The 17,410-nt window shown below is 32.5% G+C and overlaps 1 protein-coding gene across 7 annotated transcripts in view; it reads left to right on the forward strand.

Annotated features, from left to right (window-relative positions):
* The window catches only part of LOC121375766 (stromal membrane-associated protein 2-like), a 40,706-nt gene that overhangs the window by 11,366 nt on the left and 11,930 nt on the right, over nucleotides 1–17,410 (forward strand). For 6 of the 7 annotated variants that reach the window (XM_041503383.1, XM_041503388.1, XM_041503389.1 and 3 more), the window contains 5 exons: nucleotides 2,458–2,523; nucleotides 4,555–4,681; nucleotides 8,137–8,157; nucleotides 11,344–11,465; nucleotides 15,930–16,062. In XM_041503383.1, coding sequence (XP_041359317.1) covers nucleotides 2,458–2,523; nucleotides 4,555–4,681; nucleotides 8,137–8,157; nucleotides 11,344–11,465; nucleotides 15,930–16,062 — 469 coding nt within the window. The remainder of the gene's footprint in view (nucleotides 1–2,457; nucleotides 2,524–4,554; nucleotides 4,682–8,136; nucleotides 8,158–11,343; nucleotides 11,466–15,929; nucleotides 16,063–17,410) is intronic. The other variant, XM_041503387.1, reaches the window with a different exon arrangement.

Consider the following 17,410-nt stretch of genomic DNA (forward strand, 5'->3'; position numbering starts at 1 on the left):
TGGGAGTGGGGCTACCATAATCTAGAAGCCCTGTCATTTGTTAACAAAAGTCTTGTTTCAATTTTATTATTTAAAATAAAAGAGAAACTGAAAATCCTGCATTAAACTACTTTTTGGTTAAACGGACAAAATGCCACTGAATTACCTCCCTTGAATTGTGATGCAGTTCATATGATTTTCCCAGACTGCAGCTGTATGAATAATGATGTCATCCTTATTTTCAAATAAAGTTTGGAATGTTTAACATAGGTATTTTATAATACGCTTTGCATCACTCATATAAAAGCAAAAATAGGAGTAACAGTTTTTACTAATTATCAGGAATACATAGCATACAATAAAATACATTTATAACTGTATCGCTCATAGTTAATAATATTATTCTAAAATTCACCGTTTAGATACAATTACTGTTAATGTAGGGTCTTTTTTAGAGGGGATATCTGATATGCAAACATGAAGTTGATACAGTGTGACATGGAATAAAATTAACCATTTTAGTGTTTAATCATATTAATTTCATTATAATCTTAAACTGATGTTAAAAGCGTACTAATAAGAAAATAATGTTGCTGAAAGTGTGAACATATAACTTTTGAAATGCTAGGTAATTTAATAATAATTTGGTACATTCATGGTTAATAAGGATTTTAGTGTTCTAAGGACCATTTCATATAAGAAGTCCCCTTTTGCCATGGCCAGCACACAACCTTTAAGAGCAAATTGTTAAAAATTAAACTAATATGTAGCGCACTGGGCCTAAAAATAATTATTAAATTACACAAGCTTGAACATTATTTGTAATAAAAACGTGTTCTGGACAGGACCAAGAAGAAACCCATATATACAATGACCCCTAAACAGTTTTTACTTAATCCCTTAGGCTAGAGGAAAAATGCTCACTATGCCAGGGTTCTAGAAATAGTTTGTTGATAATTTAAGTTTCTTTTGATTATACAGAGGTTTCGTTCATGTTTAATAATGTTTTGCTCAACTCATTTGGACATGCAACATTTTCCCAAGTGACATTAAAATGAGGGAAATTTAATGTTTTTCAAATTATTCATAGAAGTCATTGCCTTGTTGACAACAAATTGCAGTAACTACCTGTATGAATCAGGATATCAGCATTTCTCTGGTGTTAAGAATAAATTAGAGATCCTGACAAGCTGTGGATAATAGTTTCCTTTCAGTGCATGGACTCATACATATGGACATGTAACTACTATTTAAATCTTAACAATAAAAAATAAGAATTAGTTGTGTTTCATAGAAATCTGTTTTATTGCATCATGTCTTTTCAACATTTAATGTACATTTTGTGTAGCCTGAATGATCTTTGCATGTCTTATTTCACATCCTAATCTCCATCATACCAAGTACTGGTACGATAATAAGACAATTTGCAGATAAATTTTGTACTGCATGGTATAAGTAATTACATATAAAAAAAATTAAGACTACCCCCCCCCCCCCCCCAAAAGAAAAGAAGAAAAAAAATCCAAATCCCCAAAACAATCCCCACACAACAGCAACAATTACAAACAAACACAGGTCTGTATTTAAATAATTGTAGAAATAAGTGACTCTGATTCAGATGTTTTTGTTGATTCTATTAAACATTTAATTTTGAAATCATTTACATGTACAAATATCTGCATTTTTGACTAGCATATGTGTTGCTTGTGCTTCTGAATAAATAAAGCATTTGTTTTTGTTTTTTAAATAAAAATATAGTCTTTATATTTAATTTTTAACATCTTCACCTCATTTTTTTTTTATATCAAGCAGTTTTAATATGGTCTCACTAATTGTTTGAAAACTAATATTGTTTAACAGAAGTAAATAATCATAGTTTAAGTCACCTGCATGCAATCTATTTTGATAGAATGGTGCACAGCATTTACTGGGTACCACATAATCTTTGTCACTGTTCTCCCTGTGTTCTAAAGATGTCATTAAAGATGCAGTATGCTGCTATAAAATGTATTTAATGTTTTTGACGATTCTTGCTCTAATGAAATATATAGATAGCTATACCAGTATATATTGATCAATATGCATTGTTTAGTCATTTAATATTGAAAGTTCAGCTCATCTTTATGTTACAAAATTGAAATATACGTGTACGTGAGTAGTGATAATGTAACATATTTGTACATTTTCTAAGTTTATGTTTTAGTATTTAAAAACAGAAAGTTGAAGAAGTGGTTATTTAACAGCACATGTATATATATCTGTCAAATATATAGGCTATCATATGTTGCTACAATATATGTTCTAGTTTATGATAAATGAAGGCTGCTGTTACCATAGATATATGAACAATGTTTTTAGTTAGCCTCAAAGGTCTTTTTATTTACACTTTACAAAATATAGAACAGCATCATAACACCAGCTGGAATAACAAACCTTTTTTATGAGCAGCATTGACTTTTATGATTTTTTTATTTTTAGTGGCTAGAAGATGACAGAGACAAGAAAAGAAAGTCCAAGCCTGCAAGCACCATGCAGCTTAATTCTGTAAGTCTAAATAGTTCTCATAGAGACGCATTGGACATATCATGAAATATTGCTTGTTTCCGGTTACCCAACCGACCCTAATTTGAACCTGCCGACCCTAAAACTTTTTTTTAATATAACAACGAGTTCCACGAAAACATTCCAAAACTATCACAAGCACTAATTTGGTGTCATTTAGGGGAAAACCCTACTGTGTTTTCCGATTTGCGGACGTATATCGGTGGTTTTACTGTCGCAAATTTAGTTTTATTGGTGATTTCTTCTAACAATTGATTGATGGAGTTACTTCCCTTTAAATTGAAGTTCGGTTACTTTCGGGTGAAGAGTCGGAAAATTGTTTTCACGAATATATGCGATCTTTTCCGATTTACTCTACATCTAGCGTAGCGAGGTGTTCCGAATAATAATAATAATAATAACTATATTTAATGATTTACTCCAGCGACAAACTGGCCTTGTAGAAATTTAGTGACCTTCTGATAAACTAGGTGAGGGAATGTTTACCGATACTGGTGGAGTTTACTGCCAAATCAAATGATTAAATATGTCAGTAAGATCTCGATGCGTTTCGTTATTTTTTGTAAGTGGTCACTGGGAACTTTGCGGGTTTTCCACTAAAAACAGTGTCAGAATGACCATGTGTTTGACGTCTAATAGCCGATGATATTAAAGATAAAAATCAATGTGCTGTAGTGGCGTCGTTAAATAAAACAAACTTTACTTTTCAACATTCGTTTGAGCATCCTGAGCATTTGTACTGCATTTCTATTCATTGGACCGATTGATTGCTTCAAACCAAGTGTGTACTTTAATACTGGATGCATACAGAATAAAACTAACATTGCAAATTATAAAATTGTTAAATCTACCATTTCTTAGATACACTTCTTGTCAGTTTTCATTAAAAGAAATTGTTATAACTTATTTACTGGTTTCTATCCAATAAGGTTCAACCAAGTCTGTCCTGGACCAGTACAGAAGTTAAGTGTTAGTATGAGAGTAAGCCTTCTGCCTATTATTAAACAGCATGGGGTCTTTTGTATGTACTCTCCCACAGATAGGTTAGCACCATGTTGCCCTCAAAATCAAAATGCCTTGCCTTTTATAAATTTATAAGTTGCCCATGTAAAAAGAAGCCTTTAAACACCTATGTGGATAGTACTACATATTTTCTTTTTTTAATTAAGTTATGAAATAGATATAGAAAATAAAATGGTCATAAGGTTTTTGTCCTTTTGAAAATTGTATAATGGAAAACAAAGCCCTTATATTTAAAACTGCATGTAAAATATGCCCCCACTTCATTTCTATGGAAAACACTGTGATGAATGGTATTGTTGGTTTGCATAATGTATTTCTATACATGCAGAGGTTATTTTGGATACCAGTAGTCAACACCTTTATTTAATATTCATAAATAAAATTATTTTCCAAAATAAAATGTTTTTCCTACCTACCTACCCTATATTTTTCCAGCATGTAATAGGAAACAAAGTAAAAAAAAATGTCGGCCTTGTTGTATACAAATTTGATTGATTCATGACTGGCAGTTTACATTCATAATGTAAGACAAATTGAATGTAGGGTAATTAAACAAAAGATTTTATATGTTGTGTTTACTATCAGTATCACAGTGTCATGTAGTATGAATGAGACAAACAAAACGTTTCAGAAGATATATGACAATTTAGGAATATGAGATATTGTTTACATGACTGTTCCCCATTCTAAGTTAATAATGTAGGGTGACTGGTGTTGGTGTTATGAAAAATTAAGTACAACATTAAGATATTACACTGGTAGAAATAAGCACACTGTTAACTAGTCCATAGGACAAGTACATCTAGAAATCCACCTGTCTGCCAATATTTTCACTTGGCCAAGTAAATGGTTTGCAATGAAATTGTTTACTTGTCCGTAGGACAACTATTGAGGTAAAAATGTGTTTGTCCAAGCACATTTTTACTCAGGACAAATGGTCAAATGCTTATTTTACGAACACTGTATTATTTATTAAACTTTATGTTTTAGGCGTCTGCTGGTGTAAAACCAAAGACCATGCCAGCAGAGAAAAAGCCCACAGAGGACATTCCTGCAAAGCCTAAACCTCAACCAGCCCCACCAAAACCCTCCGCAGCTGCAGACTTGATAGGTTTAGGTAAGTTAAAAAAACCCATTCTTTTCTTTAATGACACCACTAAAGAATATTGAGATCTAAATTAAAGATGTTAAAATGTTTATTAAGTGTATTTACTTGTATTATTAATGTAAAATATGTAAACTTTAACTACTATTTTCAAATGTATCAGCATAATTAATATCAAATATGTAAACTTTAATTACTATTTTCAATTCTGACATTTTGTACAGTCTTTAAATTTTAATGGCGAGAACCGTTGTTCTGTTCGTGTGTTGGTTACGCAACTTTAAAATCACGAGAACCGCCAATCAGTTAGGTGGTGAACAATTACATTCTAAATTAAAAGTACCATATATCAGTAATGAAAGGGAACTATATTCACGTAACCGAACAATCTGTTACCTAAGTAAAACTCACGTGAACTGACTTCCGGTTACCTAAGATTTTTAAATATTGTCTCCTGCATTTGTTTAAACATTGAAATACGCTATACATTTTAACAGTATTATGGTTTATATTTATTGTATAAGAACAAAATGTGTTTCCATGTGCCCTCAATAAACCTTTTATTGTAGTCCCTTTTGAATACAATATTACAAATACAGTTTTCAGAATGAAATACAAAAGAAACCCCACAACTTATTATTATTATAAATTATTTGTTTTTGTAAAAACATTTCTCTTTAATCTATTTATTAATGTTCTACATTATAATATGTTATGGATTGATTAATAGGCAATGTCTATATTATTTTTACAAAAAGGTTTAAGGCCAAAAAAATAAAATCGTTTGTTTCCGGTCACCCGACCGACCCTAAATTTTGCCGCCGACCCTGAACTTCTTTTTTTCTGGTGGGGTGGGGGGAAGCGCACAGAGAAGTTGTGGTCGCGGATTGACAAAGCAGACGACAGAAGTACTGAAGTAGGATAACTCTTACATGTCAGTGTGTGTGTTAAATGGAGGTCGAGGGGTGTGTGTGTTAAATGGAGGTCGAGGAGTGGGGGGGGGCAGCAGCGATGGTTTTTATACACCCCCACCCCACCTTTTGGCACATTCTTATGCTGTGCCCTGGACCCAATCACTGGCGTTGTTAGACTGGACCCAGACTAGACATGCCTGGACGTTGAATGGATATGAGCATAACTAATTTGTTTGAAATTGGAATCATTAACACGTGCTCTTATTAGGTACCACTGTAATTGGTGACACACGAGATCGCATGACAGTATGGTAACGTGTGTGGCGATTAAACGGCTTTTATTACAAACTGCTAAATACTGTAGGCCTATAGAGGAAAATATATCGTATTATCGTAACTCCAGTCATGTCATACATTTTTCGCATGCAAAGGTGAAGGTCGTTTGAAGAAGACGTGGTACAATTTTCGTTGTTGGCTACTGCTTAGGCCTAGTACCCAGAATTTGTCAATATACACGGTTGTAGCCTGTAGGAAGATACCAAAAAGTGGGGTGGGTGTGCACACACACACGTATAAAATTAATATATAAACCATCGATGCTGCTACAAAGTACCCCCTTCCCCGCTTCCTACGCCAGTGATGTAGATAGGCCTATCAACTGCTGAGCATGGGTAATAATTAAATAAACAGAATATTCAAGAATAACCACAAAATTAAACAGTTCACATTTATTTCAGGGAACGCCTTAGCCCGAGTACTCTGACTGTAAGAGAGCTAAACGGACATTTGAACATAAACACGCTCATTATTTATGTCCAAATGTCCATCTAACTCTCTTACAGTCAGAGTACTCGGGCTAGGAACGCCTTTTTATTACTATGAAATTTACTACAAGTTATTCATTTCTAAGCCGATTGATTTGTAAATTGCACACAAAATTAGTATTGTTTTGTTATTTCCAATACAAGTTGGACAAATCTGTGAGGTTTTTGTGCAGTCATCTACTGACTGGATAGATCTGTGAACTTTTTGTGGAAACATCTATTGACCAACTTGGACAAATTTGTGCAGTCATCCTCTGACAAAACTGGACAAAGCTGTGAAGTTTCTGTGCAGTCATCTACTGACTTTTATTTGTGAAAGGAATAGTTTGAACTTTTTTAGTTTTCATGTCTTTTGAAAATGGCATGTGAAACTTAAAACTGACATTGACAGTGAGATTGTTTTTATTTCTCTCTGGCTGCAAAGAGTAAACTAAGATTTTTCAGACAGCTTGCCTTCATGTCTTTCATCTTGAGACTGAGTTTTTCTCTGGCAAAGACATTTAACTAAAAATAAATTAAAAAAAAAAAAAAAAAAATTCCTACCTAGCTACCCTACTTTTTTTGGCCATGTTACCTAAAACAAACTTCTTCTGTTTTTTTGGGCCTAATATATCATCAACATCCTGTTACCTAATTTTAGTTTCATCTGTCGTTACACATCATCGTCTAGTTTAATAACTTTCATCTACGGTTGTTGTGATTTGTTTTGCTTTTTTCTGTACTAAATCATTTCTTAACAACTATTAACTAAATTTGAATATTTTCACCACAGTGTATAGTTAACACTTTAACTACATGCTAATGTTTTTAAAAGCATGATTTAGCTGTTTTATGTATGTCACCTGGTCTGGGTTGTTTGTGTTCTAGACCCCTATTTGCAAACCACAAAGAGTGTCAAAGGTGACTGTAAAAACTGGTTGTTAATTGAACACCAGAAATACCCCCAAGGCAGTCAACACACATTGTTAATTGCAAGTTAGATACACTTCCAAGGCATTCTTCTCTAGCTATGAATAGCAAACTTGAAACCCCTTAAGGCTTTAAACAGGAAATACCCACCATATAACAATGCATGTTTGTTCTTTTTACAATACAGACTAACACAGCTTTTGTCTAGATGTAAAATTAGATTTTTTTTAGGTCAATAAAGTTACATAATGATGAATAAAACAAAAGCAAAGTTTACTGATGTGGTAATCTTCTTGTAAAAAATTTTTTATTTGATTTTACAATTTATATTTTGCACTAATGGTTAATTTTGTGTTCCATTTTATTACAAATGTGGATTTAAAATATAAAAAATACATACAAGTTAACTTATGCTTTTTAAAAGCATGTATTTTGAATAGGTACATGTAAATGTACGTGGCTCAAGTTGTAACTAAATAACATTGTTATTTATATTTGTTTTGAAAAATGTTTCTGTGTGTTTATATGACAAAACTGTTATGATGCAATAACAAAAAAGTGTATTAAATTTTGCAAGGTAAACAAGCTGTCATTTTTGCATATTTAGTTGCATAATTAACTAATAATAGATACTTCTTTGTGACCTGTTGTTATGTAAATGAAATGCAGGTCTGTTACATTATAGCTTTCTATGACTAAAATTAAAGTGTTCCATGTTAAAACATTTTATTGATTATTTTCCTTGCAGTCTGTTCGTGTTCTGGGTTTTAAAACATTATACATAACCAGTTAACATTGTTGCATGTTTTTTGTCAATTAGATTTTGGATTTGTTGCATTTAGTAAGTAGAATAAATATTTCACATTTTGTTCCATCTAATATTAATTTTTGTGTTGAATGGGTTTTAAAAAAAATTCTTTTCAAGCTGTTTGATTTATGAAAATGTTCACCTTAAACTAGCATCCATGGTATTTTAGTATTCACCCTTAGTATTCAATTAAAATATATAGTGATTGTGATCAAAACAAAAAATATGAAAATGTTTCAATTTGGACTGAATATATAGTGAATGGAATCCAGGTCAAATACTATCTACCGGTAGTCAAAACTGCATTGATTATAAAACAGAAAAAAAACTAAAGAAAAGGTTCCAGCCATAAACCCACTCTTGGCAATATCTCAAGTCAAAACCTTGTGGGACAAATTGTTATTCAACTTTGATGTCCAGTTTAAATCTAAAGTATGTTTTAAAAGCCATCATGATTTTTTATAGGTGCATTACAGTATTTTTAAAAACATAATAATGATCTCTTTTAAGGTGAATTTTGATACATTTTTATTATATAATTTACTGTTTATATAATCTGGTGTTGGTTTGAATCATTTGTTATGTTTCAGATACATGCAATCTAGTTTGACTGAAATTAGTACACATGTATAACATCCATAGAGTCTGTTTATTGTATTTTAATTTTAAAGGGAAAAGTACAATGTATGAAATTAAATAATGTGAATGAACGCCCCAATATCTTTTAGAATTAAATTCATAATTATATTTAATAGTATGCACAGCCTGTTAATAGCACAATTGAAAAATATAGGACATTTAAAAAAAAATTGCATTTGTTGATCTGAATGCATCGAGTCACTGGTAAATATTTGCTGGCTGTGTTCTGATTGGTGAAATGAAAGATCATCTGTGCACAGGGTGAAATTGGCTTATTTCGAATCCTTCCAACAGACATAGTACATTTTAGGCTCTGATTTCAGTCAGATTGGAGTAATATTCTTTATTTGTTCATTTGGTTATTGTTTCGTTTTCCTCCTTAGGTTGGTGTTACTTTACATTTACTGGTTTATTCTTTTAGTATAAAATGTATACTAGTATGTTGACAAGAAATATTATTTACAAAAGGTAAATAAATGATTTCAAAGGCCTTTAAACTGTTCTTTAAAAACAATTGGTTTTCTGTAGATATTTATAAAAAAAATTAAAATAAAATACATACATACACATACATAAATGTATTTAGCTTGAAAAACTAAGTTGTATAATTTTAGTTTTTTAATTAATTATTTTAATAAATCATTAAATGTCAAATTATTTCTGATTTATGTCACAAAACGTGAATAAAATGTAAATAGGTATTTTCATTTTGTATCTCTAGGTTTATACTAGCTTGAAAGGTTGTAATCTTTTATAGTTTGCAAGAATCCAGGACATTTGCCCCCAGTCCAAAAATGAATAGGTGGACATTTGCCCCCCAGTCAAAATGATGGCTAGGACATTTGCCCCCCAGTAGAAATGTTGGCTAGGATATTTGCCCCCCTGTAGAAATGTTGGCTAGGACATTTGCCCCCAGTATAAAAATTGGTTTAATTAACAACTTAAATTACTAACCCTAACCCTAACCCAGTGCTCAAAATGAAAATAAAGTTGTTCACAATATTTAGTGTTTTTGTTTCATTTTATCAATATAGTAGATATCAACTGGGGGGGCAAATGTCCTAGCCAACATTTCTACTGGGGGGGGCAAATGTCCTAGCCAACATTTCTACTGGGGGGCAAATGTCCTAGCCATCATTTCGACTTGGGGGCAAATGTCCACCTATCCATTTTTGGACTGGGGGGCAAATGTCCGTATTCCAGTTTGCAAAATAAACAACAGATATTTTTCTAAGTCTTCAGGGATCAACAGCTTGATCAGGCAGGGACCAGTTAAACATTTGTACCGTATGTTCTGTCAACTAACTTTGACATGAATGGTGAACATTTAGCACACTGATTATGGTTGATTTCATACTAATTATTGTGTTTGTTGTTCTTTTTCTGAGTTAAACTTTTTGACAGTTTGCACCTAAAATAGTTTGTTAAATTATGCATTAAATTAACAAAATGTGTCCTGTTTCTCTTTGAACTGAATGTCTAATCACTTTCTCTTTGAGTTGAATTGAACACATAAAATTGAAAAACACGTTTTCGTGAAACCAAAACAATGTTAACTAAGAACATTTCAAATGAGTGGCACAAACATATATGCACAACATGAAATTACTTCACAGGGGATCGCCGTTTGATATCATGTATGGTTTTCATTCATTGATAGGTTGATCATCAACTGATGTTTCACACGAAGACTGTTGTGAAAAACCTAAACATGTTTTTAAAATGAAAAATGGTTTGGTTTTATTTCTTTACTGACAATGCAGACGGCAAACAAAATCTTCCAAAATGTGGTTTTGTTTCAGGAAAATGTGGTTTTCAGTGCTATGTACATTCAGTTGGTAGAGGGTGGGGGATCAACTAAAAAGCATTAAATAAGTTAAAATCAGTGACTGCAATGTTTAAAATTCACTGAAGGGTTTGAGGTGCATACAGATGAAATTTTAAATTCACATAACCATTGTCTTTAAAGTACTGTTAAAGGCGGGTAAAGTAACCCTCTTCTCTCTCCCCCCCCCCCCCCCAATAATTTTTTTTTAAACAGAAAAGTCACATTTTGATAGAAATGTTTTTAAATTTTGAAGTAAAGGTTTTGAATATTAAATAATCTATTTACCAAATATTACTTCTTCTTTTTTAACATGTATTTTTTTTCTCACACTTTTCCTCAGATTGTTTTGTTACAGTAGTGACAATATTTTGTCACATATCTTAATTATAAAATATGTAGTATTTAATAAAATATATTGTTGACTGCAGCTTTAATGTCACATCATGCACATTTTTAATTTGTCAACAGTCTAACAGCCTTGTTAAGATTGATTATAAGAAAATGTATCCAAGATAGACCGGGTAGAGGAGAATAAAATGTTTATAGTAGACAGAATTTGAAATAAGTACTGTAAGTTCATGTAAAAAGTTAGAAATTGGGTCTTGCACACCACCTCCCCAGCCTCAAAGATTAGAAGTTAAAGTATAAAAGATTGGATCATTGGACTTTTGAGCAAAAACTACTTTCTTGTTTGTTATTTAGATGATTTGTTTGTATAGAAAATTATGTCATTTTAAAAAAATTATTTACAGATGCATCATCCAACAATGGTCAGGCAAATGGAGGTGATCTTCTGGCTGATATATTCGGCAACAGTGATCCTAATTCAGTTCAGCTTCTTGGAGGTGGTTCGAACCAGTCACAGCCAGTTCAGGTGCCTGCTTCTTGTGGTTTTTTTATCATGTCATGTCATAGGGTTTTACGTGCACATTCAGAACAAGCTGTTGTAACGCACACCCGTCATGGGCACAAGAGCCGGCTCTTCCATCCATGACAGGAAAGGTGTGGGGGGGGGGGGAGAGAGAGGAGGGACCACCTGCACTGGTGATATCCGATATATATACCTTGCTGGCAGTGGTTATGTCATCAGCTTTAATGCCCACAAAGTGCTGTGTTCACATCAGAGTACTAGGGCTGGCCAGTTTTAATGGCTCAATATGAACAATGACTATTTATTAACTTCCCTCTCATTAACCCCCAGTCGAGGACAGACAGCCTAGAAAACCAAGGTGTGTTCCAAGGACAGCATGTTTGAACCATCCTCAATATTGTGGACGCAAGTAAAGTAGATGGACATGTTTCTCGTTGAAAGGATGTAAAACAAACATTTGTATCTGCTTTATTGGCACACACTTTGTTTGGTTTCAAGAATTAATATTACACAAAGCATGAACAATATAATAAACTCTGTACACAGATAAATATAGTGGCACCCCAAACACAATATTCTGAGACTGGACACATTTACCGCCAAATAACAATGTTAATGTTATTCACACATTCTTGTAACTCCAGCAACAGACTGCCTAGGTGTGCAGTGTCTTAGTTGTAGCAGCCTGTAGTTATAGTAATGTGTCTCAAATAAATGAATAATTTTGTTACACAAAACACATAACTACAAAATACACCTTTTTGGCAAATTAATAATGAAAAATGTATCTGGGAAATTCAGCTTTAATTTGCATTAATTGGCAAATGACATCTTAATCTCTACATGTATTTCATCTATAGAGATGAAAATCTCCAGTATTCCTCTCTCTCTCTCCCCCCCCCCCCCCCCCCCAGTTTAGAAATACCAAAAAACTTATTATCGTACTGTTCTTGCTATTTTATGAATAGCTCACAAGCTGTCAGCTTGTAACCCCATACTTGTTCAAAAAATATTTGTTTACCAATCCCCTTTTCTTTTTTTAAAAATAATTTAAACATGTATGCATGACTGTGTTTGTAGCTATTGTTTTCAGATTCAGGTTTTTTTAAATTATTAGTCAAAACTGATCTTTTTTCCCCCCAAGTTTTATTCCGTTTCAGCATAATATAAAATTACTTTGGTAGAGATGGCTCAGCTTAGAATCTACCAAATATTTGTTGAAATTATCAAGTATTTTACCATCTTTTATTATTGTTAATACATAAAGATAAACACCAACATTACTAAAACAAGATGAAAGCTGCATGATATTCCCATTACTGGGTGGACACTAATTGAATTTGCCAGACTGAAAGATCCCTGCTGTGAGGGATTAAGTTACATTAGGTGTCACCCTTTTATATCTAGTATACATGTATGCCTCACTATACAGCCCCTGGCCATGAGGTGGCTTTACATATTATGTAATATCAAAGGCATGTAAGCTACTTACCTTCTGCACAAATTAACAACAGTGTGTCATATCCTTAATGTAAGAGTTAAGCTTGGTTGTAATCTGTAATAGGTGCGACTTAAACTTAATACATGTACACATGTAATGTGCAACAGGAGTAGTTCTGGGTGATCAGACATTTCGCCAAATTATCTCAAAAATTAAAAATGTATACCTGTTTTCCAACAAAATAACAATCATTACACACATTTTTTTTTCTCACTAAATTAAAATTTGCCAGTTTTTCCTAAAATTCGCAACTGGCTAATTTGGCGAGTGGCAGAGCTAGCCCTGTGCAATGAGTTGTACTTGAGCAACATATATTCTATATACATGCAGAGCTCAATTGGAACACAGAGTGCATTCGATTGGAAAATAGCTGACGCGTCACCAAATCACAAAAATCTTAAGCAATTACGCCCTACGTGTACATGTGTATAACTGCAAACATTAAACAACCCAAAACAAACGTGGAATAAAACAAAACTGATAATATATAAGAATAACTATTGTAGTAGTCCCAGTAACAAACTTTATAATGAATCTGGGTAATTATACCATTTTGAATTCATCCACCTCTTATCTCTACTTTTTTAATTCACATTTGGTCTTAACAAAAAAAGATGAAGAAAGAACTGAAGTGTGTATCGATTGTGTTTTTTGAATCTGATTCTGGTCTTTATCATTCCAAATTTTAAATTTCTAATATAAAAACTTAAAATATTAAAAGTAAAAGTGATGTATTTTATTGTTAGACAGTATATATTACATTTTACAGTGACAACATATTAATTCAAAACCTGTTAGTTGCTATTTTATTGGATTATAAATATAACTTTATTTTCAAAACACAGCTGAAATCAGGGCAACCAAATTTTTGGAGGGGCAACCTCAATGTGAACCCATACTTGCCCTCCGGGCAACCAACCAAAATCCTTAAAATTGAGCACTGTACATATTTAGTTCAAAGATATTTAATATTAATTTTTATTATTAAAATATGTGTACGTCACTGAGCTCAGGGTACCTCAACCCTGACACTGCCAAATATTTCTGGGGACAATAAAAAAAATAAAAATAAAAATATAAAACCCCAATTATTATGAACATGGTGTAAATAAGGCCAAACGAAATATATTACTGGTCTCTGGTTAGCATGGACATCAATTTGTTTTTTGAAATTTACTGTGGTAGCTATAAAAGCGGTGTCTAGAAATATAGCTACATTCCCAAACAAAAATGCATGCTTGCGGCAAGGTTGTCGCAAGGTAGTTACAACCTTGTTATAAGGTTGTACAAGCAATGCAAGCTATTTGCAAGCTAACATTTAGCTTGTGTAAGGTAGTCAGTAATTCTGCAAGCTTCCCGCAAGCATATTTTCATTTTGCAAGCTTAAATAATTGCTGCATGCTTGCGCAAGCTAGCTGCATGCATATCTTCAACTCGCTAGCTTCCCGCAAGCATATTTTCATTTTGCAAGCTTGCCGCAAGCTTGCTGCAAGGTAGTCACAAGCGTGTGGCAAGGTTGTCACAAGGTTGTTACAAGCTATTTAATAAGCTTGCAATTTTTGTTTGGGTAATTTCCTCAACTAATAATATTGGGATGCACCATGACATTTGGGTCCAAATGAGGTCATTTGGGTGCAAAGTTGAAGTCATTAAAGTTGCCTTGGCTACATGGAAAATGTGATGGAAAGCATTTAGGGTACCAAAGCAAATGAGGGGGGCACCATGGCCCATGATCGAGGATGGCAGATGAGGAGAACATGAAAAACTAAATACAGTTTTCACAGAGAGTGACAATTCTAGAAATGATATTGTCACACTGTGAAACTATAAAAAATAACCATACTTTCCAATCCATGTTTAAAAAATAATAATAAACCTGCATGGCCTAATGAATTTTTTTTTTTTTTAATAAACTAATTTTTAGTGAATTTGTTATATAACAGGGACGGTTCATGTAGCTTTGAATTTGTCAAAACCTATTAAAAGTGCTTGAATTTAAAAAAATCATCTTGAAAAGTGCTTAAATTTTAGAAAATAATCATGAAATGTGCTTGAATTGCATATTTCTGCTAATAAATATTAAAAATTATCTTCAAACTTTGTTACCTTGTTACCTGGTATTATTGACATAATAGTCAAGTGTTATTTTATTACACTTTTTAACAAATTGTTACTAACTGAATACGATGAATACAAAAGCCCTTGAAAACTAATTGTACAATGAAAAGGACCTTGTATGAACTGACACATTTTCCAGTCAGTTTGTAAAAATAACTGAAATATTCAGAATTTTAATTTACAGATTGACTGAAAATTTCAGTCTCTTTACATATGAGGGAGAAAAAGAGAGGAAGAAAAATTGTCCTTTTTTTTTCTCTTCAGTTTTTCTTCTTGAAAAATGTTAAACAAAACAAAACAATTCTCCTTAAAAAAAAAATTAATTAGCCAACAAATGTACTAGTTCAAATAAAAAAATTTCATAATAATATAATAAAACCTCTCTAAATTGGACACTTATTTAACCAGTAAAGTGCCTGGTTTTATGGGTATCTTGTTTAGAGAGGTTCTATATTGTATTGTATTGATATTTAAAAGGTACTGGGGAAAACGTCTGCTTTTGAGGGAATTCCAGTCAGGTTTTTAGAGGTTTCACTGTAATTCCGTAGCAAAATTCTTGCCTTTGCATTTAAATAAACAGTTGCATAAAAAAAGAAGAGGAAGATATGGTTTAATAATTTCTCAACCCTCTATATTGCGACTGATTTGGTTGCATATATGTGACCCTCTTTTTCATTTGGTAACTAAAACATTTTGTACTGTCTATATAAAAATAGAAGTAGGTGCCATCTGGCTCCTAAATGGAAAAGTTAACATAGAGGGCAGTTTCCACATTAATTTGTGTAAATATGCAACTGTTTAGCTGGTGTTTTTTAAAACTCGTACATATTGTGCTGTTATAAATTCAGAATGGTGACATGGGGACTAACCTGTTCGAGAACAGTTCCTCGGATAGCAAGGGATCTGAAAAGAATACCAAGGACTCGATCCTTGCTTTGTATGGAAACAGCACCTCACAGCAGCAGATGTTTGGAGTTCCAGGTGAGTCAAATGACATGTTAGGATTTTAATGTTGTCTTTATGGCTCACCTGATCGTTAGCATGTGTACAGTGTGCTTTAGTTCAGTGGTACACATAAACGCTAGATTTTCGTATACAGTGATACTCATAATAATGGCAAAAAGATGTTGCAAGAGTAATGGACATATTATCAAGTGTGACCTGATACTGAGATCAGAAAAATACCATCATGTTAATATGTAAAATTTTATTCTAGAGGAAACATTAATAGCTAGTTGTTAATTTTGTTTGCAAATATACCAGGTTAATTTATGTGTCAAATCCATATATACATTTGCATTGGTGTATTCCATTTTTTTTACATTTTTTTTACAATAAATGAGAAATAACTAAAGTATTCCATGCTAACATGGATTCGTGCTAATATGTGATAAATCCTTGTGCTATACAGAGAATTAATTTTGAAAACTACATGGTTATAGTTTCATTTAAGCATTTTTACATAGAATTGCTTGTGATTTTGTAGGGGGGGGGGAAATGTGTTGTGGTTTTTTTCTCTGTCATGTGCTTTTACAAATGTAATTATTATAGCTACTTTTGAGTCAGTTGAATAGTGTTTTGTCACACCCCAAGCCTTTTAGAATTTTTTTTCAGTAACAGATTGTTGTTTTTTCAAAGATCTTAAAATTAATTTTAAATTTTGAAATAAATATTCTTAAAATTAGTTTTCATTACAAATATTTAAACTATATAACAAACAATACATGTATATGTACTAACAAATGCATGAAAAAGCTGAGAACGTCATTTTGATTTCAACTTTCCAATAAAAATTTACATTTTTTTTCCAATATTCTAAAATAATATATGTTTAAAAATGTATTCATGCATGTGAGTGTACGTGAATTAACTACCAGTATATTTCATTTCCTTTTATTAATGTCTCTTTTGTTCACTGCTTATTGTGGTCACAAAGTAAAATGAAATATATATGGATAGTATTAAGTAGAATACACTGTATGAAGATGAGATATTTCTCTCAAAGACCATCATAGGCATCATTGAACGGGGTGGGATTTAGATCAGTTGGTTGAGTGCTCACCTGAGGTGCTTGCATCGCAGGATCGAAGCACCTCAGTAGATCCATTCAACTGATTGGGTTTGTTTTTCTCGTTCCAACCAATGCACCACAACTGGTCAAATGCTGTGGTATGTGCTTTCCTGTCTATTGGAAAGTGAATATAAAAGATCCCTTGCTAACAAGTCAGAATTACCAAATGTTTGACATATAATAGCTGATGACTAATTAATCAATGTCCCCCAAGTGGTGTCCTTAAACAAAACAAACATTAACTTCATTGAACAGTAA

The sequence above is a fragment of the Gigantopelta aegis genome, chromosome 6 (genome assembly GCF_016097555.1).
Source record: "Gigantopelta aegis isolate Gae_Host chromosome 6, Gae_host_genome, whole genome shotgun sequence".
Classification (NCBI taxonomy): domain Eukaryota; kingdom Metazoa; phylum Mollusca; class Gastropoda; order Neomphalida; family Peltospiridae; genus Gigantopelta; species Gigantopelta aegis.